At 46.2% G+C, this 24,668-nt stretch overlaps 4 protein-coding genes across 12 annotated transcripts in view; 1 reads left to right on the top strand and 3 right to left on the bottom strand.

The window, feature by feature from the left end:
* The window catches only part of flncb (filamin C, gamma b (actin binding protein 280)), a 27,745-nt gene extending 26,772 nt beyond the window's left edge, over window positions 1-973 (bottom strand). For all 4 annotated transcript variants that reach the window (XM_035616261.2, XM_035616270.2, XM_035616277.2 and 1 more), the window contains exon 1: window positions 449-973. In XM_035616261.2, the coding sequence (XP_035472154.2) occupies window positions 449-824 (376 nt within the window). In that variant the 5' untranslated portion in view covers window positions 825-973. The remainder of the gene's footprint in view (window positions 1-448) is intronic.
* A 1,245-nt stretch (window positions 974-2,218) lies between these two features.
* On the bottom strand, window positions 2,219-9,983 carry LOC118291021 (coiled-coil domain-containing protein 136-like). 5 transcript variants are annotated; one of them, XM_035618882.2, is made up of 9 exons: window positions 9,703-9,983; window positions 9,114-9,344; window positions 8,905-8,979; window positions 8,511-8,795; window positions 8,300-8,417; window positions 8,018-8,201; window positions 7,298-7,432; window positions 5,768-5,882; window positions 2,219-4,772 (listed from the first exon to the last, which is right to left on the bottom strand). In XM_035618882.2, exons 1-8 carry the CDS (start codon window positions 9,752-9,754, stop codon window positions 5,778-5,780), a joined length of 1,185 nt encoding a protein of 394 aa, XP_035474775.2. In that variant the 5' UTR covers window positions 9,755-9,983; the 3' UTR covers window positions 2,219-4,772; window positions 5,768-5,777. The 5 variants fall into 5 exon arrangements, with proteins under 5 accessions (XP_035474775.2, XP_035474783.2, XP_035474789.2 ...); XM_035618890.2 differs by having other exon boundaries at window positions 2,219-4,769; window positions 9,703-9,829; XM_047336443.1 differs by lacking the exon at window positions 2,219-4,772 and adding an exon at window positions 6,201-6,275 and having other exon boundaries at window positions 5,842-5,882; window positions 9,703-9,829.
* Window positions 9,984-11,928: 1,945 nt separating this feature from the next.
* LOC118290984 (protein SCO2 homolog, mitochondrial) lies at window positions 11,929-13,803 on the top strand. Of its 2 annotated transcripts, none has more exons than XM_035618819.2 (2): window positions 11,929-12,197; window positions 12,484-13,803. In XM_035618819.2, exon 2 carries the CDS (start codon window positions 12,498-12,500, stop codon window positions 13,305-13,307), a length of 810 nt encoding a protein of 269 aa, XP_035474712.2. In that variant the 5' UTR covers window positions 11,929-12,197; window positions 12,484-12,497; the 3' UTR covers window positions 13,308-13,803. The 2 variants fall into 2 exon arrangements, with proteins under 2 accessions (XP_035474712.2, XP_035474703.2); XM_035618810.2 differs by having other exon boundaries at window positions 11,929-12,202.
* Window positions 13,567-24,211, bottom strand: ncaph2 (non-SMC condensin II complex, subunit H2). Its single transcript, XM_035618798.2, has 20 exons — window positions 24,076-24,211; window positions 23,320-23,437; window positions 21,756-21,857; window positions 21,618-21,679; window positions 21,456-21,522; window positions 21,297-21,353; window positions 21,128-21,207; window positions 20,824-20,978; window positions 20,620-20,723; window positions 20,409-20,489; window positions 20,238-20,301; window positions 20,060-20,161; window positions 19,929-19,973; window positions 19,375-19,445; window positions 15,274-15,385; window positions 14,961-15,044; window positions 14,646-14,695; window positions 14,296-14,397; window positions 14,054-14,203; window positions 13,567-13,967 (listed from the first exon to the last, which is right to left on the bottom strand). Exons 2-20 carry the CDS (start codon window positions 23,425-23,427, stop codon window positions 13,821-13,823), a joined length of 1,743 nt encoding a protein of 580 aa, XP_035474691.2. The 5' UTR covers window positions 23,428-23,437; window positions 24,076-24,211; the 3' UTR covers window positions 13,567-13,820.
* Between the last annotated feature and the right edge of the window lie 457 nt (window positions 24,212-24,668).

The raw sequence follows: 24,668 nt of genomic DNA, 5'->3' as shown, positions 1-24,668 counted from the left end.
CAGAACTGACCACTACAGACCGATACAGACCAGAACTGACCCAGCACAGACCAGAACTGACCAGAACTGACCACTACACACCAGTACAGACCAGTACTGACTCAGTAAAGACCAGTACAGACCCGGTACAGATCCACTACAGGTCGTCAGTCCAGATTATGGAGCTGAAACTGAACCTTCACTTCCTGTTTCACTTCCTGTTTCCAGAACAACTTCCAACACACACTCCTGTTCGCACGCCCTGTGAGGATGGACCTCAGTCTGTCTTCACGCCCTGTCGTAATATTAATATTAATATTAATAATATTATAATGTTGATTGATGGTATGTAAATGTGCAGCTGATTGACAGGTGGATGATAAACCTGTGGACCAATCACAGGCCTCAGCACGCGTCTCCGGATCAATAACCAACTGACTGATTGATTGATTGACACCTCCTCACTCACCGATCGACACCAGCCGGATGTGCTCGCGCTCCAGGAACTCCAGCGCCACGGACACGTTCTCCAGCTTCATCTGGCGGAAGTTGGGTCTGCTGTGGTACTTCCGGTACATCTTCTTCTGGCTCAGCACCTCCAGCAGCCCGATGAGCTTCAGCCCGTCGCTCAGGTCCTTCTGCAGGTCGTTGATCCGCTTGTTCAGGACCTTCAGGTGCTCGTTGCACCAGCGGGTGAACGTGTTCTGCTGGATCTTCTTCCACGGCGCGTCCTCGGCCAGGTCCTTCTCGGTGGCGGGCATCTCCTCCTCCTCCTCCCCCGCGCCGCCGCGCTCCGCGCTGCTCTGGTAGAACTGCGGCTCCATGAAGCCGCTGTTGCTCATCATGACGCCGCCTCCCGGTCCGGAACCACACGGAGCGAGGACAGAGGACGAGACAAGAGAAGACGAGACAAGAGAAGAGGGAGGAGAGGAGAGAAGAGAAGAGAAGACAAGAGAAGAAGGAGGAGAGGAGAGAAGAGAAGAGAAGAGAAGACAAGATAAGAGAAGACAAGAGAAGAGAAGAGAAGAGAAGAGAAGAGAAGAAGGAGGAGAGGAGAGAAGACAAGATAAGAGAAGACAAGAGAAGAGAAGAGAAGAAGGAGGAGAGGAGAGAAGAGAAGAGAAGAAGGAGGAGAGGAGAGAAAAGAAGAGAAGACAAGAGAAGAGGAGAGAAGAGAAGAGAAGACAAGAGAAGACAAGAGGAAGAGGGAGGAGAGGAGAGAAAAGAAGAGAAGACAAGAGAAGAGAAGAGAGAGAAGAGAAGAGAAGACAAGAGAAGAGAAGACAAGAGAAGAGAAGAGAGAGAAGAGAAGAGAAGACAAGAGAAGAGAAGACAAGAGAAGAGGAAGAGGGAGGAGAGGAGAGAAAAGAAGAGAAGACAAGAGAAGAGAAGACAAGACAAGAGAAGAGAAGAGAAGAGAAGAGAAGAGAGAGAAGAGGGAGGAGAGGAGAGAAGAGAAGAGAAGACAAGACAAGAGAAGACAAGACAAGAGAAGAGAAGACAAGAGAAGAGAAGAGAGAGAAGAGGGAGGAGAGGAGCCGAGACACACTTCACCAAAGTCTGCGTAAAGCGTCAAACTGTGCGCGCTGCGCTCAGATCCAGATCCAGATCCAGATCCAGATCCAGATCCAGATCCAGAGTCACAGAGAGTCCGGTCCTGTGTCTGAGCCCCGGGAGGAAGAGATGAAGAGTAAAGAGGGGGAGAGGGGGGGTCTTCCTCCGGACGCGCTCGGGTCCCGGTCCCGCTGGAGACGCGCAGGCGGCGGCTGCAGGAGAAGAGACCGTGAGGTTGGAACAGCTCAGCGTCACTGATCCGGACTCTGAGGAATGTTCCTGTCAGGACCAAACACACGCAGTCCCCCACAGACCCGCTCAGCCCGGCGCTCATTGGACGGCGGCGGGGCGGCGGGGCGGGGTCCCGCCGGAACCCCCCCCCCCCCCGACCAGCACCGGGCCCGTGGCCCCGCAGCTGCGGTGACACCTCCGGGTATTTATAGAGGCTCCGAACCCGAGGAGGGGCACGAATGGGGGGGGGGGCACCCGGGGGGGGGGACACCCGGGGGGGGAGACACCCCGTCACCGATGACGTCATTCTAGAGAAAATGAATCCTCATTAAATGAAACCACGTGACAAGATGGAGTTTTTATTATTAGTCTGTTCATGTCTGATTATTATTATTATGAACTGAACTTACACTACAAATATTACTAAGTATCAATAAAAGGAATAACACAAGAGTGTTTTCATGCGCTTTATAGGAACAAAGTGTTTTTACAAACATGCAGAAACAATAAAGCCTTGAAGAGTCGCTGCCATAACTCACTTCTCCCATCAACGTTCATATTCGACAACATTTTACACAACGACACCGATGTTTGACGCATTAGTCACAAATAAAATGTGAAATGACAAGTTCTGACACATTATTGACATGAAGACACAAGACGACAACAAACTGTAGAGTCAGTTCTGTGGAAGCCCAGAGACACAGAGAGCTTCTAGACATTAACACTGATAATCAAAACCCCAGAACCAATAATGTGAACAGAATCTATTTGTCCTTTAGTAACAACACAGTAATAATCTTGTCTAATGTCTCATGCAAAACTTTATAGAAAGGTTTTAATGACACATGCTGTTGATCATGAGCAGTTGAAACTGTAAATCATTAACAATCAAATACTTCTTAAATAACTAACGATCTGATTCCTACACATGAAAGATTAAAAGATTCATCCGAGGTGTAAATTCAAACACAGAACAGTGTTTGATGTATTTCAGCTACAGAGGATTTGATCATTTCTAATGAATCAGTCATATACTGTACATATGTTTATGATATACAGTAAAGGAAGTGGACCGTCTGGTACTTTGAACATATTGATTATTGGTGACGGCCTCATGCATCATCTCCACAAATCAACTCAAACAGTTTGAGGCTGATTCCAAACTGAACAGGATCACAGTCAGTTATTAAACATCTGATTATAGTTTCTAGGATAATTTGGTCTCAACTTCAACGTGAACACATCGAGCCTCAATCAGGCTCCGGTCAAAGGCAGAAACTCGTCCATTTGCAAAGAAAAGAGGACGGTGATATTTCATCATCATCAATATTTAATCATTTAAAGCTACAAAATCTGAACAAAAGAAAAGGTGTTCATTCTGACCCGGATGTGATGCGTTAGTTCCTCTGAGTTCCAGCACTGACACTTTAGTACCGACTGGACCGGATCAGTTCATCTCTTATTATCTACTGGAGATATAAATAAAAACTTATAAGGTTGAGACGAAAAACTCATTCCCACAAGGCTCCGTACTCGGTCCTCTTCACTTTACTGTTTTCATAAGTGATATCTGACACTTTTAATAAAAAGTTTGACAGTGTAACGTATAAACAGTAATCTAAGACTTTTACATTCTGAACATATTTTCTACAACAAATACAAATTTTTCACCGTTTAACTCAAATAACCTAAATAAAGTCAAACTGTTCGACGTTGTGCAAGAAGTCTGAAATTTAAAGAACAATCTTAAAAACTGTAAAACTGCCACAGTGAATCCGTCGACACAAATAATCTCACAAAAGATTAATCTCAATAAATAAACCTTTAGGATTTTAAATAAAGTGCTTTGAACTTCTGTTAATGTACAAAATAGTATCTGTTGCACTCAAGACAAACAAATACACGTTTTAAATTTAAAATAAACTTAATTTTAAGTAAATACATTTTTCATAAAGCTCTTTATCCTCATGCTACAAAATGAGTGGAGATTTTTGATAAACACAAGATGAAATTCAGCATCAACAGAAAGATGAATCATAAACTTTAAATCTGATTTGATCTGCTGCCATTTTATCACTAAACTATTTTCATCCAGTCTGAAACTATTTGTTTTTTGACAAAAAGGTAAAATTTCTTATTTTAATTTTTACTTTTGAATTAAAACTAATATTGCGACATTAGAATCCTGAAATTTATTAATTAACCATTTATTAATTAAATTAATATTTAAGAGACTCTGATCTGAATCTTTTTAATTTCGTGTAAATATACTTCTCCACATTTCAGAGGAAAACACAACTCCACTACTTTTTAAATGTATTTGTTTAGTTCAGTACTTGAGTATTTCATTATTAGTACTTCATATTGTACTTTCTACTCTACGACATTTCTCTGACATCTTTAGTTACGAGTTACATTAAAGATAATAAACATGATATGAGAAGCGTTTGAAGACGAACCAGGTGGTTTTCAACATTTTCTCTTCTGACGTCTCAAACTGCAGCGAGTCGTCGATGTCACACGTCAGAGTCAGAACAGACTGAACTTCTCACATCGCTTCATCTCATCCATGTGATGATATAACGTTTTGCTTTTGGAAAACATTTATAGCAACTGATCGTTAATTATTGAGGACATTGTATCTTTGACGATGACGGTGGATGTTTGAAAAGCGTCTGTACAGTTCTGACCTGCAGGGGGAGTTGAAGAGTCTTAACGGACAACTGTGAATTAAACTCGCTGCTTTTCCTCCAATGCTCACTGACGTCTGCGGCGTTCCGCTCAAACCGCTGCGGCGGCGGCATCCCACGGCACGGAGCGATGCGACGAGCAGACATCAGGACGGCAACAAGATTGAGGGCAGCGCTAAGTAGTTCCAGAGGTCCCTCAGAGGTCACCCAGCGAGGTCGTCCTCAGGCTCTGGTGAAGCTGGGGACGACCAGAACCAAGATGGCCGCCACAGCCACCGCCGCCACCGCCAGGTTCCAGCCTTCAGAGTCTGTCTGCTGAGACAGAGCGAGAGACGGAAGCAAACATTTATCAACATTCATAAATCATATTTCAATTCAATCTGCTGTTTGAAATTATTCACAGTCAGTGTCAAAACTTGATGGTTGGTTCAACAAAAATAATTAAGTTAATTTACTTTTTTTAAGCTAACATCTGCCAATGAGTCAATAAGCTTCCTATGAAAAAATTAAGATAACAATAATAAAATAATTAAATCATGGTTTCCACACACACACACACACACGTAAACAATATGAAGTGAAGTGATGACGCGTGTTTGATTTTAGCAGCAACTATAACTGTTGTTTTAATAATAATAATAATAACACACACACACACACACACACACAGTAGATATATGTAATATAAATATGTATAAATATATATATATATATATATATTTATATTTACAAATAAACTTTGTAAAGGAACTTGACGTTTACTGCGGATCTGATCTTGTTCTCCTGTTTCCTCCGTGATCTAAAGACCGAAGCAGATCAGACAAAAATCCTCCTGCTGACGAATGAACGACACATTGTTCCACTCCCGTCCACCAGGTGGCGGTGATGCAGACGAACACTGAGCAGTGCAACAACCACAGTGAACATGGAGCAGATTCAGATCATTAACATGATCATCGTGATTTACGGCTGCGAAAATGAGATTTTTGAGTCAATAAAAGCGATAAAAACAGAAAAGTTTGACTTATAGGAAACTTATTTTACGAACTACTGCGGAGATCGATCATGAGAAGACCGAGAAACGTTCACTCCATCGGGTTGTAAGATGCTAAAATACCTCAACATTATTGTATTTAATTGTGATGATATATATTTTATAGACGATATAAATGTATTTGTCAACAACCTTTTTCCAGACGAGACATATTTAAAAAAGGAAATTTAACAAAATCTCTGTTTTCAACCACCCAGACAACACGCACTGCTAAATAAGGCAGAGCGTCTGGTAGAGAAAAAGGGCGTGGCCATACCTGGTCCCCTCTAGGACGCCAGCTCCTCCCACCAGCACCAAATCAAGGCCACTATAACAATCATTCCTATGAAGGGGATGGAGAGAACAGGGGGCTCAGACGGACGAGTGCAGTTCTGGGAAGAAGACAAAAGGCAGGAGTGTGGGGAGAGGAAATAAAACCGTAAAATAATCAGAAGAATAATAAAGTCTGAGGATGTGAGGGACGGCGACGACGAGCAGCGAAGAAAAACAGTGAAAAAACAATGAGCAGGGAAGAAGAAGGTCGAGCATCAAAACCATCAAATTTGATCAAGTTTGTGTCAAGTTGATGCAAAACAATGGTAATGTTGTAAAAAGATGAAGAGACAAAGGAAACAGGAAGGAGAACGACAGCGAAGATGCTTAAAGACGAGATGAAGAAGTTTGATGACTGCAGGAGTAAAGTTACTAACATCCACATCTTCTCTTTTAAAGATCTGTTACGACGACGACTGTGGAACTTCAGCAGCTGCAGGTTGAACCGACGGCTACAAACATGAGGGAGTGAAAGGATGAAGAGGCGCAGATGCTGTTACTGTCAAACATCAAATCAAGTGTCGACACTAAAGTCTTGACCTTCTAGTTAAGTTCGACATCAAGTCAGGCAGGTCTCAAATCAAGTCCTGAATCAAATCTCAAATCACAAGTCGAGTCTTCAACAGGCAGGTTCTTCGTTCCGTCTGAATAGTTGACCCTCAAGTCACAAGTCACGAATGACATCAGGTCCCAAGACAAAATGGAAGGTACGTCCCGAATCGAGTCCAGGAACAAGTCTCAACTTTTACGTTCCAAATCCAGTTCTAGGATTAGTACAGAGACAAGTAAACTTCACACTCAAGTCCCACCGTCAAGTCCCAACGTCAAGTCCCACCGTCAAGTCCCAACGTCAAGTCCAACCGTCAAGTCCCACCGTCAAGTCCCACCGTCAAGTCCCACCGTCAAGTCCCACCGTCAAGTCCCACCGTCAAGTCCCACCGTAAAGTTCAACTGTCAAGTCCCACCGTCAAGTCCCACCGTCAAGTCCCACCGTAAAGTTCAACTGTCAAGTCCCACCGTCAAGTCCCACCGTCAAGTCCCACCGTAAACTCCAACTGTCAAGTCCCACCGTAAAGTCCAACCCTCAAGTCCAACCGTCAAGTCCCACCATAAAGTCCAACTGTCAAGTTCAACCGTAAAGTCCAACTGTCGGGTCCCACCGTAAAGTCCAACTGTCAAGTCCAACCGTCAAGTCCAACCGTCAAGTTCAACTGTCAAGTTCAACTGGCGACATGAGCAGAGACGCAAACCAGGAAGCAAAATGACCGATGAGGCGTCCACATGCAGACAGAATCTCCTCCTCCAGGTCCTGGTGTCTCATTCTGTTTCACACTCACCTTGGATTTTAAATTATTTCACATGACCTTCTCCCCTCAGTTTGAGACGAACGTTCCTCTGCAGACACTTTCCTGATGTTCGGTGTTCAAGTAGTTACACATGTGTCAGGACGGACGGTTGACCTTTGACCTCTCACCTGTGACTTCCTGGCTGCCAGTTTCTGCAGCTCGGCCTTGTAGCGCTGCAGCTCCTGCTCCAGCGTCGCTCGCTCCCGTCGACTGCCGTTGTACAGCTGCTGGAGCTCGGAGAGCTCGTCCTTCAGACCATCACACTGACGGAGAGAGACGTTACAACCACGACATCGTCTTTATATACAGTCGCTGATCGTCTTTATATAGTTATTGATCATCTGTATATAGTCACTGATCTTCTGTGTATAGTTATTGATCGTCTGTATATAGTTATCGATCGTCTGTATATAGTTATTGATCGTCTGTATAAAGTTATCGATCGTCTGTATATAGTCACTGATCTTCTGTGTATAGTTATTGATCGTCTGTATATAGTTATCGATCATCTGTATATAGTCACTGATCATCTGTGTATAGTTATTGATCGTCTGTTTATAGTTATTGATCGTCTGTATATAGTCACTGATCATCTGTGTATAGTTATTGATCATCTATGTATAGTTATCGATCGTCTGTATATAGTCACTGATCGTCTGTGTATAGTTATTGAGCATCTGTGTATAGTTATTGATCGTCTTTATATAGTCACTGATCATCTGTGTATAGTTATCGATCGTCTGTATATAGTCACTTATCATCGGTGTATAGTTATCGATCGTCTGTATATAGTCAATGATCATCTGTGTATAGTTATTGATCGTCTGTATATAGTCTAGTAAACTTACCTCCATCTGAACCCTGTCAATCGTCTCCTCGGCGTCTCTCAGCTTGACCTTCAGGACGTTGACTTCTGACCCTCCGACCTTTGGGTCCTGGGACAAATTGATGTAAGAGTTCACCTTCACCTGGTCGGCCTGCTGGTGCTCAGTGTTGCCCTCTGCTCTGACTGCCAGGTACAGGTCATCACACCTGTTCAACCAAGGGAAACGTTCCTGCTGTGAGCTCATGCCTCATGTTCATCACATGATGTACGTCAGGTTTGATTGACAGCTGGTTCGACCACTCACGTGTCTCGCTGCTGCCGCAGTTGCTCCACTTTGTTGCTCAGCTGCTCGTTGTCGTTGCTCAGAGTCTGACGCTCGTCCGTCAGGTGGACGACTTCGTCCGTCAGCGGCTTCGTCTCACCTGCACACAGAATATTCAGGTGGTCAGAGGCAGGCTAGCCATTTCCTTTAGTTTCCAGTCTTTATGTTAAGTTAGGCTAACTGAGCTCCTCACCAGTGAGCCTCCTCTTAACGCTGATCTCCTCCCTCAGCGACGTGACCTCCAGCTCGTACTTCTGCGCCGCAGCGTGGCGACGCTGCAGCTCCGCCCTCAGGCGACACAACTCCTCCTGCAGGGAGGCGATGTCGTTCTCCCGCTCGGCCGCCGCCTCCTCCGCTGCCTGCTGCAGCAGCAGCACCTCCTCCTGCGCCGAGCGCACCTCCTCCTGTGCCTCCTCCAGCTCGCTCTCCTTCTCCTCCTCCAGGGCGTCTATCTCCTCCTGGGCTGAGCACAGCTGAGCTGGAGCAGGAGCAGAGGGGAGGAGGAGGGATCAGGGGAGAGAAGAGGAGGTGTCAGGGGAGGAGCTGTGGGAGGAGTCATGGGAGGAGTCAGGGGAGGTAATATTTACTCTGCAGACTCTGGATCTGTCTGGTGAAGCTCTCGGCCTGGTGAGCGCTCGCCAGTCGCTCTTCTTCCAACAGACCTGAGACAAGAAAAGTCAAGTTGAACATTTGGATTCAACCAAATACATTTGTTTCAATATTTAACAGATGTTCTCAGCACATTGTGAAATAATTACTAATTACTAATTGATTATGTATATAGCGTGCCACTGACCCTGCACCTCCAGGAAACTCTCCTCGTGTCTCTGAGAAACTTCCCTCGTCTCCTCCAGCTCCAGCAGCATCTGCAGCAGCTGAGCTCTCAGCTCCTCCACCTCCACCTCCTCCTCCTCTTCATCCTTCTGCTCCCTCTCCTCCTCTTGCTGACCTTTCTCTCCCTCTGCCAGCGTCTCCTCCTCCTCCTCCTCCTCCCTCTCCTTGTTCACCTTCAGCTCACACAGTTCGTCTGGACACAGAAATAAATCACATGATCTCTCGATCATGTGTTTCTGAGATCAGAATCAGACACCGGACAGGTCACGTGGTACAGAACATCAGGTCATGTGGTAAAAGGTGGTGAACAAATCAAACACACTCTTCATCCATGAAGGTGATGGTGCATCTCGTTGCAGGAAGACTTTTATTGTGAAACAGGAAGTTGTGAGAGTACAGGCAGTTTGTTGACAGATGAAATCATCATGATGTTTCACTTCAGACGATTCAGATCATTTCTCCACTGTCACAGTTTGTTTATAGAAACAGCTGATAAGCTGTTTGATATTGTGACATCATCCGTGTAAATGTAATAAACAGGAAACACTGACCAGACGGATCGAGGACCTCCTCTATGACAGGAGGCAGCCGGAGTCCGTCCATGTTTTCAGCTGCTGCAGCAAGACGAGGGGGAAGGGGGAGGAGGGGGGGTGATCCACACGAGAGGGGGGGGGGGGGGGGGGGGGTGGAGGAGAGAGGGGGAGAAGGAGGAGGATGGAGCCCAGGAAGCCTCCTCACGCTCCGGGTAGATTGAGCTGCTGCTGCCTCTTCATCCTGGAGCTGAGAGATGTGGCTGGGGGAGGAGGGGGGGCGTGACACGACTCCACCAATACCTGATCACACTGATCAATACTGTTACTGATCACTGATCACTGAGCGATCTCTGCTTCAGGCCTGAAGATGAAGAACAAACCATCAGAACTCAAGTTAAAATACAACTGAACATCAAACAACCAGTGACAAGTGAAACAAATCAGACAAATATTCACTCGCTCAGCTTCTGAAATATTAATTTCTCCTCAGTGAACATCCAGAGATCCAGTCAGAGAGCGGAAGAACCAGTGGAAGTAGAGGAACCACAGGACCAGAGGAACCAGAGAACCAGAGAACCAGAGGAACCTGAGCCAGGAGCTGATGGAGCAGATGTGTGAGTGGGTGGAGGTCAGGTGACCAGGAGTGGAGGGAGAGGTGCCACCTTGTGGCTGGATGTGGAATGGTTTCTGTCACACTGATGCAGCCCAAATATTTTAGGGAGGAATTGGAAACGTGTCGTCATGTTTATACAGTTATTGATCAGATATTCATGGTTCCCCTCAGGATGAACTGTGGTGACCTCTGACCCCTGACATTTCATCCCCAGCTGTGTTTACTCTTATTTCGCTAATGTTAGCATGCTAAAATGCTAAACAATCCATTCAACACCTGTAGAGATGTTCGAGTCTGAATCCGCAGTGTTTCCATCCACATGCTAATGTGGCTAACGGGCTGCAGCAGGTCTGATCTGTCTCTTTAAGCTGCAGTCACCAGGCTGAGCGACCTTCCTCTGCTTCACCTTCATCACACACACACACACACACACACACACACACACACACACACACACACACACACACACACACACACACACACACACACACACACACACACACACACACACACACACACACACACACACACACAGTGAATAAATACCTGGAGCTGAGACGCTGCAGGTTTCTCTGTTTCCTCTCTGTGTGTTTCATACTGCAGTCCTCTTCCTCCTCCTCTTCCTCATGTCCTATATTTCCTCCTCCTCTTCCTCTGCTCAGTGATGCTGAGCGACGTCACATGTTTCAGACACACACAGTCCATGACATGAATATCCAACCAGCATCCATGACATGACCATTAACTGTTTCCTGACACACACACACACACACACACACACACTATTTTCCATCTTGTATATTATGACTGTTCTTAATATTTTATCATGCTGCTGTAACACGTCAAACGTCATCACAAATTATTATCTTAATGAATAAATCTTGAGAAGTATTGATCAGTGTTTGGATCATTGTTGTAGAACGTTGACACTGGTTTTTCCACCGATCTGATTGGTCGGTACAGTTTCGCCTGTGATCAGGAGCAGGTTAGAGGTTCAGCATCCGTTACCATGGTGATTTACCACGGTGACAAGTGAAGCGACTTCATGAGACAGAACCTGACATTACCATGGCAACCAGGCTTCCTGCTTCACTGGTGTCGAGGCCAGATGTTCAGGACGGTCGTCACCTGATGTTGTTGTTGTTTACCTGTGACAGCTGATCATCATCATCATCGTCGTCATCATTACAATTTCAAAAATGTTTCTGAAACTCCTCCCACTTGAGACACAGATGAATACATATTAAAATAACTTTATGAATCAGTGATACGTGGCAGAGACCCGCTGGTTCACATGTTCACAGTAACATGTAACATGTATGTGTCGAGGCTCAGACGTCACGTGTGTATGCGCCGGTGTTTCCTGTGGTCTCGGACAAATGTCTCCATCTAGCGGCGAGTGTCGGAGTCGCAACTCTGGACATGAACGAATCTGCTGATGTGAAAAAACAAACGAAATCTCTACATGTTCGTTGAATTTTTTTTTTATAGTAAATAAATGTATTTTTATTATTTCACTTGTGTCGCAGGTGAAACAGAAGAACAGACAGAAACATTTAGAGAAACACTTCCGATCTTTGTCAGTACACAAATAAAAAACATCCGGGTTTGTGTCGAATCAGCGACCAGGACCAGTTTCATGTAAACCCGGTTCATGTGCTTCACGACCGGCAGTGAGTCGGATTCGTGAGGACGGTGGATCGGTTCTCCGTCACGTTTCTACCGGTTCTTAACGATCATTGACGAAAACTAACCCGAGTGACGTCACGGGACCCGGTTACGCCTCCGGTCAGCGGTGAACGTGAAACCACCGGAGGCGCGTGTTGTAGCGGCCGAGCTGCGGGACGTGAGTTCCGGGTGTGACTCGTCCGAACCCCCCGGCAGAGGAAGGTCACCTGAGGTCAGGTGAGCTTAATGTTTCTATAGAAAATGTTTTTATTGTTGTAGAAATAAATATTGAGTATATTTTTTAAATTTGTCATGAGTTGTTGTACTGACACTTCAGTGTGTTGTACTTGTGCTCTGACGCTTCAGTGTTGTACTTGTACTGATACTTTTGTGTCTTGTACTTGTACTGATACTTTAGTGTATTGTACTTGTACTCTGATACCTCACTGTGTTGTACTTGTACTGATACTTCAGTGTGTTGTACTTGTACCTGAGTTCACTCGTATTGTTTGTTCCAGGACGTTCTGAGGTGATGATGTCACTGCTGCGGTGCATTGTGGGTGGGCTGCGTCTCTCTCGTGTCCAGAAGACGTCTCTGACCTCAGTGAGTCTCCTCCTCTTCCTCCGACCGCGTAGACGTCCTCCTCTTCCTCCTCTTCGTCAGTTCCGGTCCGTGCGCGGCAGCGACTCGTCCGGTTCTGCAGCTCGAATGAAGCTGAGAAATCGTCTGTTGGTGACGTTAATGTTCGGCGGCGGCGTCCTCGCCGCCTGGTGGTACGTGTATGTGGAGAAGCAGCAGAAGTTGCGGCGGCAGCGGGTCGAGCAGCTGCAGAAGGTGGCGCTGGGTCAGGGGAACTACAGCCTCCTGGACCACAGGGGGCAGCGCAGGACCAAGCAGGACTTCCTGGGCAGCTGGGTGCTGCTGTACTTCGGCTTCACGCACTGTCCCGACATCTGCCCCGAGGAGCTGGACAAGCTGAGCGCCGCGGTGTTGGCTCTGGACCGCGACACATCGCTGCCGCCGGTGCAGCCCCTCTTCATCACCGTGGACCCAGACAGGGACGACGTGGCGGCGCTGGCCCAGTACGTGAAAGACTTCCACCCCCGTCTGATCGGACTGACGGGGACGTCGGAGGAGGTGAAAGAGGCGGGGCGAGACTACAGAGTGTATGCCAGCGCCGGGGCCAAAGACGAAGACGGGGACTACATCGTAGACCACACGGTCCTGATCTACCTGATCAGCCCCGACGGACTGTTTCTGGATTACTACAACAGAACCAAGGACCAGGACCAGCTCACAGAGAGCGTCCGGAACCACATCAAGAACCACATCATGATCTGAGAAGCTCAGTCCAGAGACGAATCCAGAGACCAGGACCAGGACACAGTCTGCTCCCAACTGTCCAGACCTCCAATCGGACTCTGTCATCGTCTAATAAATAAGACAAAAGACGTTTCTCGGACGAAAATGTCCCAAAAAAAAAGTGTTATTTGTGAAATATCAAAATTCTGTGGTTTCTATAAAAGTCTGTGATAACAAACTGAGCATGTTTCAAACTGAAGTCGGAGGATTTTCTCCAGTAACATTAGATGTTGCGGGCTGCTCTTACATTTTTTATTGTTTAGGAAATGAGAATATTGACAGAAACAAACAGTTCAGGAGTCACAAATATAAAACTGAAAATATTTGAAGCAAACAGTCAAATATTTCTAGTCTCTTTGATTCCTGAACTTGACGGTCAGAAGTTTAATCTTTGGTTCAAAGAAACAACTAAAACATTCTTGATTATGAATCCTCGACATGATTATGATTATTAATAAACATTAAAGTGAGATCAGAGGTTCGTCTGTTGGTTTAATGTGAAGCAGCAGTTTCCAAACCGAAGCCGTCGGAGTTGAATCTGTCGGTCGCTCTATGAAAACTGAGCAGAGTCAAACTCATCGAGTCCAAACTGTCGTCCAGATGCCCAGAGCTGTGGACGTCTACGGTGGAGTCGTTCGCCTGAGAGACAGTTTATATACAACGTCAATAACTAGAGATATAATCAATAACTGACGATCAGCGACTGTATATACAGGAGGATTTACCAGCTGCAGTGAAGCCAGCAGATACTTGCAGGCCTCGAAGTTGTCCAGACCGTGAACAATGGATGAGAACGACCTGCGGTGGCCGACGCCGTTCAGCGCTCTGACGATCCGGTCTCCATAATCGCGGATGTCAAATGTCGGACGCTCCTCCTGGAAAAAAAACACCACAAACAGGAAGTGAGGAGGCGGGGCCAGTTGTCATCGGGGAAGATGGCATTGTCGTCAGGTGTCCAGTGTTTTACCTGCAGACTCAGTTCAGGGCGGATCTTCTCCTCCCAGTCCTTGACTCGTCGAGACAGAGCCGTCTCCTGAGTGTAGCCACGACAGTTCACCACCAGCTGATCCTGAACGCACCACGACACAAACACACACAAGCTTGATCAGCTGTTAGACGAACATCCGGACCGTGGTCCGAGGAACCGGTCACGAAGGTCGGTACCAAACAAGGCCTAGTCGAAACTCAAACATTCAGTAATATTAGTTTCATCTTTACATTTATTTATTTTATCAGAAGTTCGTACATTTAATTGTCACATGGAGTTTTCTCTTCTAGTTTAGTATTTTTGAGTTTCGTGAGAGAACATGAACGTACCACGCGAAGCTTCACCAGATCTTCATAACTCAGCTCGTCCCTCTGAGCGTCTGCAGACAGAAGAAACACACAATCACCACAAACTGACGAACGTCGTCTCCGGAGCTGAAATGTCATGATCATCTTTAAAAGGTTATTGATTTTAGAGCTGAAACAGCAAGTCAGTTTATCCATGATGTAATGTCTGTTTTCTGTCATAATAAAAACAACGTTGATTTGTAGACACTGGTTTCACCATTATCTTATCTCCACTAATGTTAAAATTTAAGGTTCAACTTAAAGGTTCACTTGTGACCACCTGTACGATGGTTTTACCTGTTCCTCCTCCAAACTCGGCTGGAACGTCGTCAGGAAACACTTCGTTGTCTGAGAAGTCGTCGTCGTCGTCATCGTCTCCACCTTCGAAAGATTCATTTAAATGTCAATCAGAGGAACAACTGAAAGTTCCACGACATCACAGGGAGACTGAGGTGAGCTGAATCGGAACATGGAAGGATAAAATGAAAAATGAATTTGAAGACAGATTGAAGGGTTGGATGACACGTAGGCACTGAAGGAGTGAAAGGAGATGAAGTGAATTTTACAAAAGACGAACAACAAACAGGAAGAAGAACAACATCAGTTTTACCGAACAGGTCAGGGTGTCTGAATCCTTCCACAGGCTCCTCCCCCTGCTGGAGCCCCACCGCCTCTGGCTGCAGGAACGTCCTCCTCAGCTCCTCATCAGAAACCAACACACCCTGAAAGGAAACCATTTATTTGGACACTTGAACTGTCTTCACCCAAGTTTCTGCATATCTCCACCAGAACAACTTTCTGGACCCACACCAGTCTGGATTCGAGGCAAGGCACTCAACAGAGAGCGCCCCCTAGTGGTCACAGAGGAACTTAACTCCCTCTGCTCTGTCGTCATCCTGCTCCACCTCTCTGTGAACCAGCAGATTCTCCAACAACTGGGAGTCTCAGACTCGACTCTCTTCCTGTTCACATCCAACCTCAATGACCAAGAACCTCAAGGATCTGTGTCTGAACCCTGGGGTCCCTCGGGGCTCTGTTCGCTTGGCTTCAGGTTGTGGCTCAAATCCGATTCAGGGCATTAGTACTCGCATAGCGTGCTGCGAATGGCTCAGGCCCTTCCTACATCGAGAACATGGTCAAACTTTACACCCCAGCCTGTCCACTCTGCTGTGCTACTGCCAAACGGCTGGCTCCTCCCTCACTGCGGAGGGGAGGAGCCACCGCTCATCGACATCCCGTCACATCTCTACATTTACATGAGGACAGCAGAATCCCTTCAATGCTTCAGACTGAAAACTCACCTGTTCAGACTGAACCTTACTCCTCAACCTACATAACATACAATGGAGCACTTGAAGCTGTTTTTGCCTGTTTGGTAAATGTTAATGTTCTCGCGTGATTCTTGCACTTTTTGGGTAATATCTTCACGATTGAATGCACTTATAGGCTGACAGTGACATCACACTCTGTACTTTGATCTGCTCTGTTTGTCAGCCAATCAGCTTTCACACAGTACTTTCAGGAGGAAATGCCAAAACGTTTAGAACAGGACGGCACTCGTATTTAGAAATCAGGCCCCAAAAAGTGACCTTTGGAACAGGCAGGGACACAGTCGGTATCATCAGCACCTGATGAGTCTCACAAAATATGTGACAGGAGCTTTCACAGTGTCTATCTTCAGCTTGTTGGAGCTCAATTCAGGTGAAGGTGAAGGTTCATCTAAGTGAGCTAAGACAACACAGCTTCATTCTGAGTGGAAGATTTATAAATCTGACAGCACACACTTGAAGTTGATTTTTATTCTTTTTATTGAATTTGAAGTGCAAAGCCTCGTGGCTACATGGCTTTTTACACATGAAACCCTAACCACGTCAGGAGACAACAGGGAGAACTCACAGCCAAGACATTTAATGCTGAGGAACAATTAACCTGCAAACAACACAAAGTTAGTGACATGTAATGTAAATACATGAGAGGGAGAGAGAGAGAGAGAGTTAGAGTTAAAGAGAGAGAGAGACAGAAATATTTAAACTCGAGCGAGTGAAGCGAAATAGGTTAAGTTCGCTCCTCTACGTTATTCATTCGCGTCCCGACGCAAGTGAACCGGAATCAGTGTCTATTTGCATCTTTAAATCGTCTTTGTATGTAATCTACTCACGCAAATAATTTGCGTCACCTTATTTGTGAACACTCCGTTAGTCATCAGAATCAATTCCATCATGAATGTGAATCCCATAAATGTGACTTCATCGTGGCTCAGGGCAGGAACTCGACCCTTAGTCATCCTGCTGTGAGTTCATCCTGTTAAACTGAGGTGGTCCCGATAGCTCGAGTCCTTCCCCAGATCTAAGTTACCTCCTACCCCACTGGCCTCTACCCCTTCAAGGACAGAAACCAGTGGAGGGAGGTCACCTGGATGTGAGGCCGGACTGGAGCTAGAATAAAAACAACAAATGAATAGTACGTGTCACATCAATGACGTCAGTCACGTTTCTTCATGAGAAGCAGTTGCAGAAGCCTTTTCTCATGGAGGAAAAGAATCTGCAGATGGCACTTGGTTTTTTGTACAGGCGACTTCTGATGGAGCAGGCGATGCACTTCTCAACTTCTGGTTCCCCTAAACGAATGGAAACCAGTAGCTTCACTGGACAGGACCACCTCTTACTCAGGTCCTGGAAAACAGCCTTGTCAAGGTTTCTGAAGGATTTGGAGGGGGTATCTACGCTGATGTCTTTGACCTCGGCCCAGATTTTCTCAAACAGTTGTTGAGTTAGGTACAATGTGTTGCTACTGGTGCAGGTCACTTTTGCTTTCGCATAGATGGTTGTGACGACCTGGTCCACGAGTACATTGACGTACATCTTCGTCCGTTTTTCTGTTTGTGCTTTTGCTTCCTCCACGACGTTCCCCGCTGAGGCCTCAGTTGTCGCCAATGTTTCATTGCCCATCAAAGCGAGTGTCACTCTGTCCCTGTGGGAGGCAACTTGGTTGTTGATCCACCATCTCAGCAATGTCAGGAATTGTGAGACTTTGTTCTTTATGTCTCTATACATGCTTTTTTGAGACTCACGAACACACGGTGTCGTCTCTTCATCTGAAGTCATGACTGTATCTGGAGTCACGACTGTATCTGGAGTCATGACTGTATCTGGAATCCAACCAGCCGTGGTGTGCTTAAAGAGGAGATCAGCGAATTCTTGTGTGAACTCGACAATGTTGGTACGTGAAAGTTTATTGAAACTTTGTCTTGTCTTGTCACTTCCACTGTTTTGCTTTTGCTCTTTCAGCAGAGAGTCAAGAATGGACACCAATGACTTTATTGCCTGTCTGTCTTGGACTTTGGTTTCCTTCTGGAATTTGTTCTGGACTTCTATCAGTATCTTCAGAATTGATGCTTTGGCAAAATTCTTTTCAAAAAGGTTCTTGATCTTCTGCCCTACCTCTCCAGACAACTCTCTATCTATTATGAACTCATCAGTTATCAACTGAGCAATTTCATCTGCAACATCTTTGATCTCTGAAGAAACTTCAGATTGCAGCATGTTGTAGTCCGGATCAGGGACGTCGTCCAGAAGAGGTTCTAAGACATCACGCATCTCCTTGTCAATCTCGTTCTTGACTATCTTACTTTTCTGAGTGTCGACACTGCCGTCTGATGAGACCTTTGAGGTTTTTGACTGGTCAGTAAAGGCCATCGACTCCTCAGAAGTGACAGATGACAAGTCAGAGTCTAGTGGGGTCTTCAGACTGACTGGTATAATAAGGTCCCGTGCCTGAGGGGGCGTGGTCAGGCGTCTTTGTTTACGCGGTCGAGGCTTGAACAAGCTTTTGATGTTGGCGGCGAAGGTCTTCAACACTCTGCAGGTACAACTGATCATTTTCTGCAGTTTGTTTGGTTCAGTGAAGTGATTCAGTTCAGGATCCCCAGAGGCTGCACTGGTGTTGCGTAAGCCAGAGTTGACACTTTCCCTCACCTCCTTATCAATCAGGTCTGTGAGTTGATCCAAACTGTCACACCTTTTTGAGCTGCCTTGTGAAAAACTTTGACGGATCAAGTCGCCCAGACTGCTCGGAACCATCTCCTCCGATCCAGATTTGGACGCAAGTCCCAGAGCCTTTACCAGGGCTGTCGACACGGTCGATATTATGTTTATCAGAAGTTCTGCCAGCTGCACCTTTGTGGCATCGTCCGGTCTGCCAGACTTCAACAGGCCCCACTGCTCCGCTGTCGTCTTTTTGAAAAAAGACTCGATGAGCGGACGAACAGTCTGGACTGAAATGTCCTCTTGATCCATCGTGTGCGACGTCTCCTCGTCGATCTTGTTCAATGAAAAACTTTAAACTCTCTGTAAACTCTCGGTCTTAACTCATCTTGCTTCTTTAGTAACTGGAGAAAAGCTGGAAACAGTTTCCTGTCATCGCCTGTCCATCACTTTGACCTTCAAAGGGAATTACCAACATCAAGAGAAACTACCAACATCAAAGGGTGAAATAAACCACGCCCCCAAAGAGCGATTGTAACATAGCAACCGTTGCTATAGCAACATCTATAATCTCTCTATCTCTTGTTGTAAACTATGGAACCGTCAGTTGGTAGAGAGACCAGGAACCAGACATATGTTAGCATACTGTAGCATGCTAACTGCAGCAGTATTTTAAATGTAAAGAATTTAAATATTCCCATTAAAAAGGGACAGTGGTGAAGTCTTACTGCTTTTCTGCAGATCCTCCTCTGAGTCTTCAGTTTGTCTTTCATCGTGCTCAGATACATGTAGTTCAAGTCTGGAACAGAAGAAGCTGCAGTTTTATTTCCACACAAACAACAGATACAGATTAAATCACATCCGCCACGTTAATCTACAATGTTGACGTTTTCTCCTGACTGTATTCAAACGATTATCATCTTTATTGTGGTTTAAAACCAGTACAAATACACTTTTCTAAGTCGCCGTGTTGTTAGTTGAAGTTCCACAACACAGGGGAAAAAAAAACACGGGAAACTTCTTCCACAGTATCCTCTCAAGGGACGGTCAGCTTTACGACAGGAACTGGACCAGAGGACCAGGTCTGGTCGTATTTCCCAGTTCCCTGGCCCCCTGCAGTGTGCTCCTGTCAGCTGTCTCTCCAGGAATTTTGTTCATGAGGTTTAGCTTTTAATTTTAAAAGCTTTAATCATGATGGACTTTTATGAAATGACACGTTTGTATTGTCAGTCAGATTCTGGTCTTCTCTGTTAGTACTATTAAGTTCATCAATAAAACAAACCTGTAAACCTGGGTCCATTCTTTAGTTTGTGCTCAGGAGGATCAACTGCAACAACAAAAGAAACATCATCAAATTACAGCAGTGAAACTAAAACATTACATCGGTGAAACTGAAATCCAGCCTGTTCTCACAGTTTCCTCTGAACCAGCTCCTAAAGTCCTGTAGGGGAGAAGCTCGTCTTCGTTTCCTCTTCCCTCCCTCATCCAGGCCGTCGGGAACCTTGTAACATTTTCCTAAAGAAGAATCAAAAACTGTGAGTGACGAGGACGAAACTCGACTCAAGAAAACAACTGAGGGTCTGTGGTTCACCTGGTTTCAAGGGTTTGTCCTCGCCGAGGTCAGAATACGGGTCATGAAACGTCCACACGTTCACCTGAGACACGAACAGACGACGAGCAGAACAAATATTTTATAAATCGGATACGTATCACAATAAAAAGTGCTGAATAATGAACTTATTTCTCAGACGAGTTGACGTACAGCAGGCGTCTCCTCCTCCCTCCTCCGCTCGTCCATCTCGACCGCTCGTCTCTCTCGAATCATCCTGCCGACGCAGGGGGCCTGAGACACGTTTTATCAATCAGTACAGAATCAATGCAGCCAATGGAAAGTCTGAATCTATACATGTATTTCTGTACAGGTCCATCAGGATCACAAGTTATTAGTATTGATGAAACCCGGTTGTTATGACCTGCAGTCGGTCCACGTGTTCGTGTTCCTCTGCTTCCTGCTCCATGTTGTCTTCCTCTAAAGGGAAGAAGTTATCCGCAGCATCAGCGACTTCCACCATGGCTTCTGCGACCAGACGACAGAACAGACAGTTTGACCCAAGAGGAGACTCAAGTCAGGTCCGGTCAGGAGGCCGATGAGACCCTGAGGTGTTGGTCAGGTTTACCTTCCTGCTGCTGTTGAACCAAAGACTCTGCAGGATGTGGGTTGTTGTCCAAACTGGACCAGGATCTGACGCTGAGGAGGATCATGTCCTCGTCTCCCGGGATGAACAGGTTCATCCTGAAATCCTTCTGACTGCACAGGACCTCCCCCTTCAGACTGACACGCACACGCGTACACACACACTGTACTTACTGTAGTGAGGTTCATTAAACAGAAACAAGAACTCCTGATATTACCCTTTTATTTCCAAATGATGATAATGTTTGTGTAGTCTTTTATTCTGAAAGGTGTGTCATCAGTCTGACCTGATGAGAGGGAGTTTGTGTTTCACGTGAGTTTCAGGAGGAATCAGAGACTCAGGAGGAAGAGGAACCACATCCACCGTCTGAGGACCACAGACAGAACCACAGACAGAAGCGGGTCAAACTACAGTTACTGAACTGAACCGGGTGAAACTACAGACGGTGAACTGACCTTGTTGATCTCACTTTTCTTTGAGTTCTCCGAGACGTCGATGTCCAGCGGAGTGAACTGAAACACAGAGAATGTTCTGATGCTGGTAGTGACGTCCTACATTACCCACAATACCTTGTGACTGTATATACAGACGCTCGTTGTCAGAATGTTTCTCACCACGTCCTCGTCCTCGTCTCTCTCTGTGTCATCGTCATGTGGAGACTCACTCGTCTGTTTGTTACGTCTGGTTGAAAGTGACACAAAAGTTTCATCAGTCAAATGATGTAATGATATGAACATTGATTTCTGACGATATGAACAGTTTGATATCCGACTCACTTCTTGTTCTTGTCGTTGATGTTCTCCAGAGTTTGGTAAACGAGGCTGTGCAGCAGCTCTACCTGGTGGACAAACACAACGTGAGCTTCTGATTCGTCATGTCATCACGTGACTTCCGGTGACTCCCTGACTCGTCACCTTCTTGCTGTAGATGCAGGCGGAGCCTTGGATCAGCAGCGCCGCCTCCGCGAAGTTCAGTCGAGTCTTTCCTCCATCGAACGTGATGCACATGTCATCCAACTACAGACAGAGAGACAACAGACAGTCAGTGGTGACTGCGCCTTTTTGGTCTTTCAGTCTCCGTTAGTGTCAGTCTGCGTCTGTCTGTCAGCGTCTGTCAGTTTCTGTCAGCGTCTGTCTGTGTCTGTCTGTTTCTGTCAGTGTCTGTCTGTCAGTGTCTGTCAGCGTCTGTCAGTGACTGTCTGTGACTGTCTGTGTCTGTCAGCGTCTGTCACTGTCAGTGTCTGTCAGTGACTGTCTGTGACTGTCTGTGTCTGTCAGCGTCTGTCACTGTCAGCGTCTGTCTGTGTCTGTCAGCGTCTGTCAGCGTCTGTCAGCGACTGTCTGTGACTGTCTATGTCTGTCAGCGTCTGTCACTAACTGTCTGTGTCTGTCTGTGTCTGTCAGCGTCTGTCTGTGTCTGTCAGCGTCTGTCTGTGTCTGTCAGCGTCTGTCAGTGACTGTCTGTGTCTGTCTGTGTCTGTCAGCATCTGTCTGTGTCTGTCAGTGACTGTCAGCATCTGTCTGTGTCTGTCAGTGTCTGTCAGCATCTGTCTGTGTCTGTCAGCGTCTGTCAGCGTCTGTCAGCGACTGTCTGTGACTGTCTATGTCTGTCAGCGTCTGTCACTAACTGTCTGTGTCTGTCTGTGTCTGTCAGCGTCTGTCTGTGTCTGTCAGCGTCTGTCAGTGACTGTCTGTGTCTGTCTGTGTCTGTCAGCGTCTGTCAGCATCTGTCTGTGTCTGTCAGTGACTGTCAGCATCTGTCTGTGTCTGTCAGTGTCTGTCAGCATCTGTCTGTGTCTGTCAGCGTCTGTCACTGTCAGCGTCTGTCAGTGTCTGTCAGCGTCTGTCAGTGATTGTCTGTGTCTGTCTGTGTCTGTCAGTGACTGTCTGTGTCTGTCTGTGTCTGTCAGCATCTGTCAGCATCTGTCTGTGTGTCTCAGTGTCTGTCAGCATCTGTCTGTGTCTGTCAGCGTCTGTCAGCGTCTGTCAGCATCTGTCAGTGACTGTCTGTGTCTGTCAGCGTCTGTCACTAACTGTCAGCGTCTGTCAGTGTCTGTCAGCGTCTGTCAGTGATTGTCTGTGTCTGTCTGTGTCTGTCAGTGACTGTCTGTGTCTGTCTGTGTCTGTCAGCATCTGTCAGCATCTGTCTGTGTGTCTCAGTGTCTGTCAGCATCTGTCTGTGTCTGTCAGCGTCTGTCAGCATCTGTCAGTGACTGTCTGTGTCTGTCAGCGTCTGTCACTAACTGTCAGCGTCTGTCAGTGTCTGTCAGCATCTGTCAGTGATTGTCTGTGTCTGTCTGTGTCTGTCAGTGACTGTCTGTGTCTGTCTGTGTCTGTCAGCGTCTGTCAGCATCTGTCAGTGACTGTCTGTGTCTGTCAGCGTCTGTCACTAACTGTCAGTGTCTGTCAGCGTCTGTCAGCATCTGTCAGCGTCTGTCAGTGACTGTCAGTGTATGTCAGTTGACAGGAAGCAGCTCACCTCTTCTAAATAGTCGTTGAGCTCTGACGCCACGTCGATGTCCCAGTTCTTCGTCAGCTCTCTGATTGGCTGCAGCAGGTGAGCGAACCTGCTCTCTGTCGACTCCATCAGCTGTTTTCTATCAGAGAGGTCAAAGGTCTCAGGGACTGTGATGACGTCAGAAACATCACTGACCTCTGACCTTAGTGATTCAACTCAATCTCGTAAAGAAACTGTAAAGTTTAATTCACTGGACTGTTCCTAACAAAGTGACACAGACACTGGACTTCACTGGGTTTATGAACTGCAAATAATAAGAACATAATATGATATGATGCAGGTTTATGGATCGTTTCAATAAATATTTATGTATAATAATCATCATCATCATCACCACCACAGAGGAACCGTGTTGACCAGTTCAACCAGACTCCATTTTAAAATCTGACCATTTAACGTCTCGGTCTGTAGACGTGACGTCACACAGCTCTCATTGTTACGCGTTTCACGTTACACGTGTGGAACAAACTAAACATCGTGACGTGTTGATTCACGCGCCGAACACAACCCACGTCCTGAACGATGCGTTCGACGTTTTATTTCACCTTCTGTCTCACGGTCAGTGACGTAGAACCGACGGACAAACACAAACCCTGGTTTCTGACCGGAAGTCTGGCAGAGCGGCCGCTTCATCGTGTTTATAATCTACCGACCGGTAATAAACCGCTCTGTGATGACGTCACCTGACCACACCGTGACGTCCTGCAGGTAACTCACCTGGGGGGTCGGCCTGCGACACAGCCGCTGGATGTTCGTTAGCCGTTAGCAGCCTGTTAGCAACGCGTCAGACAAACAGCCCGCGCCAAAACAAACTTCTTCTTCTTCTGTCCTCCGGATGTAGTTCACCTCTGACCGCCGCCCCCTGCCGGCCGCCCGCGGTAACACCGCCTCCCCGGTAACACGGCCCGCGGCCAGCAGGGGGCGATGCCGCGCAGTCGGTGGTTTCATCACCGGACGTCATGATTCGAGTAAAGCAATATTATAATATGCATTATTATACAGTATGAATCCATATCTACCTTTACACAAGGATAATTGATCCAACGTCACTTCAATTTCCTGTTTTGAAAATTTCAAATGTAATATTGTTTTCTAGAAATGAAATTTTTCGTTTTGTCAGATGAATATAAAATTAAAACTATTTCCAATTTTTTCAGTTTTGAAATGGGAAAAGAAATGAACAAAAAAATGAAAAATAGAAAATGTTTGCTTGTTTTGGGCTCGTTGGGGCGGGGAATCAATCAAACTTACGTCTGATTGGCTGTCAGCGGCTTCTACATCCACTCATAGACTTTAACATTTTTCTATTT

The sequence above is a fragment of the Scophthalmus maximus genome, chromosome 12 (genome assembly GCF_022379125.1).
Source record: "Scophthalmus maximus strain ysfricsl-2021 chromosome 12, ASM2237912v1, whole genome shotgun sequence".
Lineage (NCBI taxonomy): Eukaryota > Metazoa > Chordata > Actinopteri > Pleuronectiformes > Scophthalmidae > Scophthalmus > Scophthalmus maximus.
This window is presented reverse-complemented; position numbering and strand designations above follow the sequence as displayed.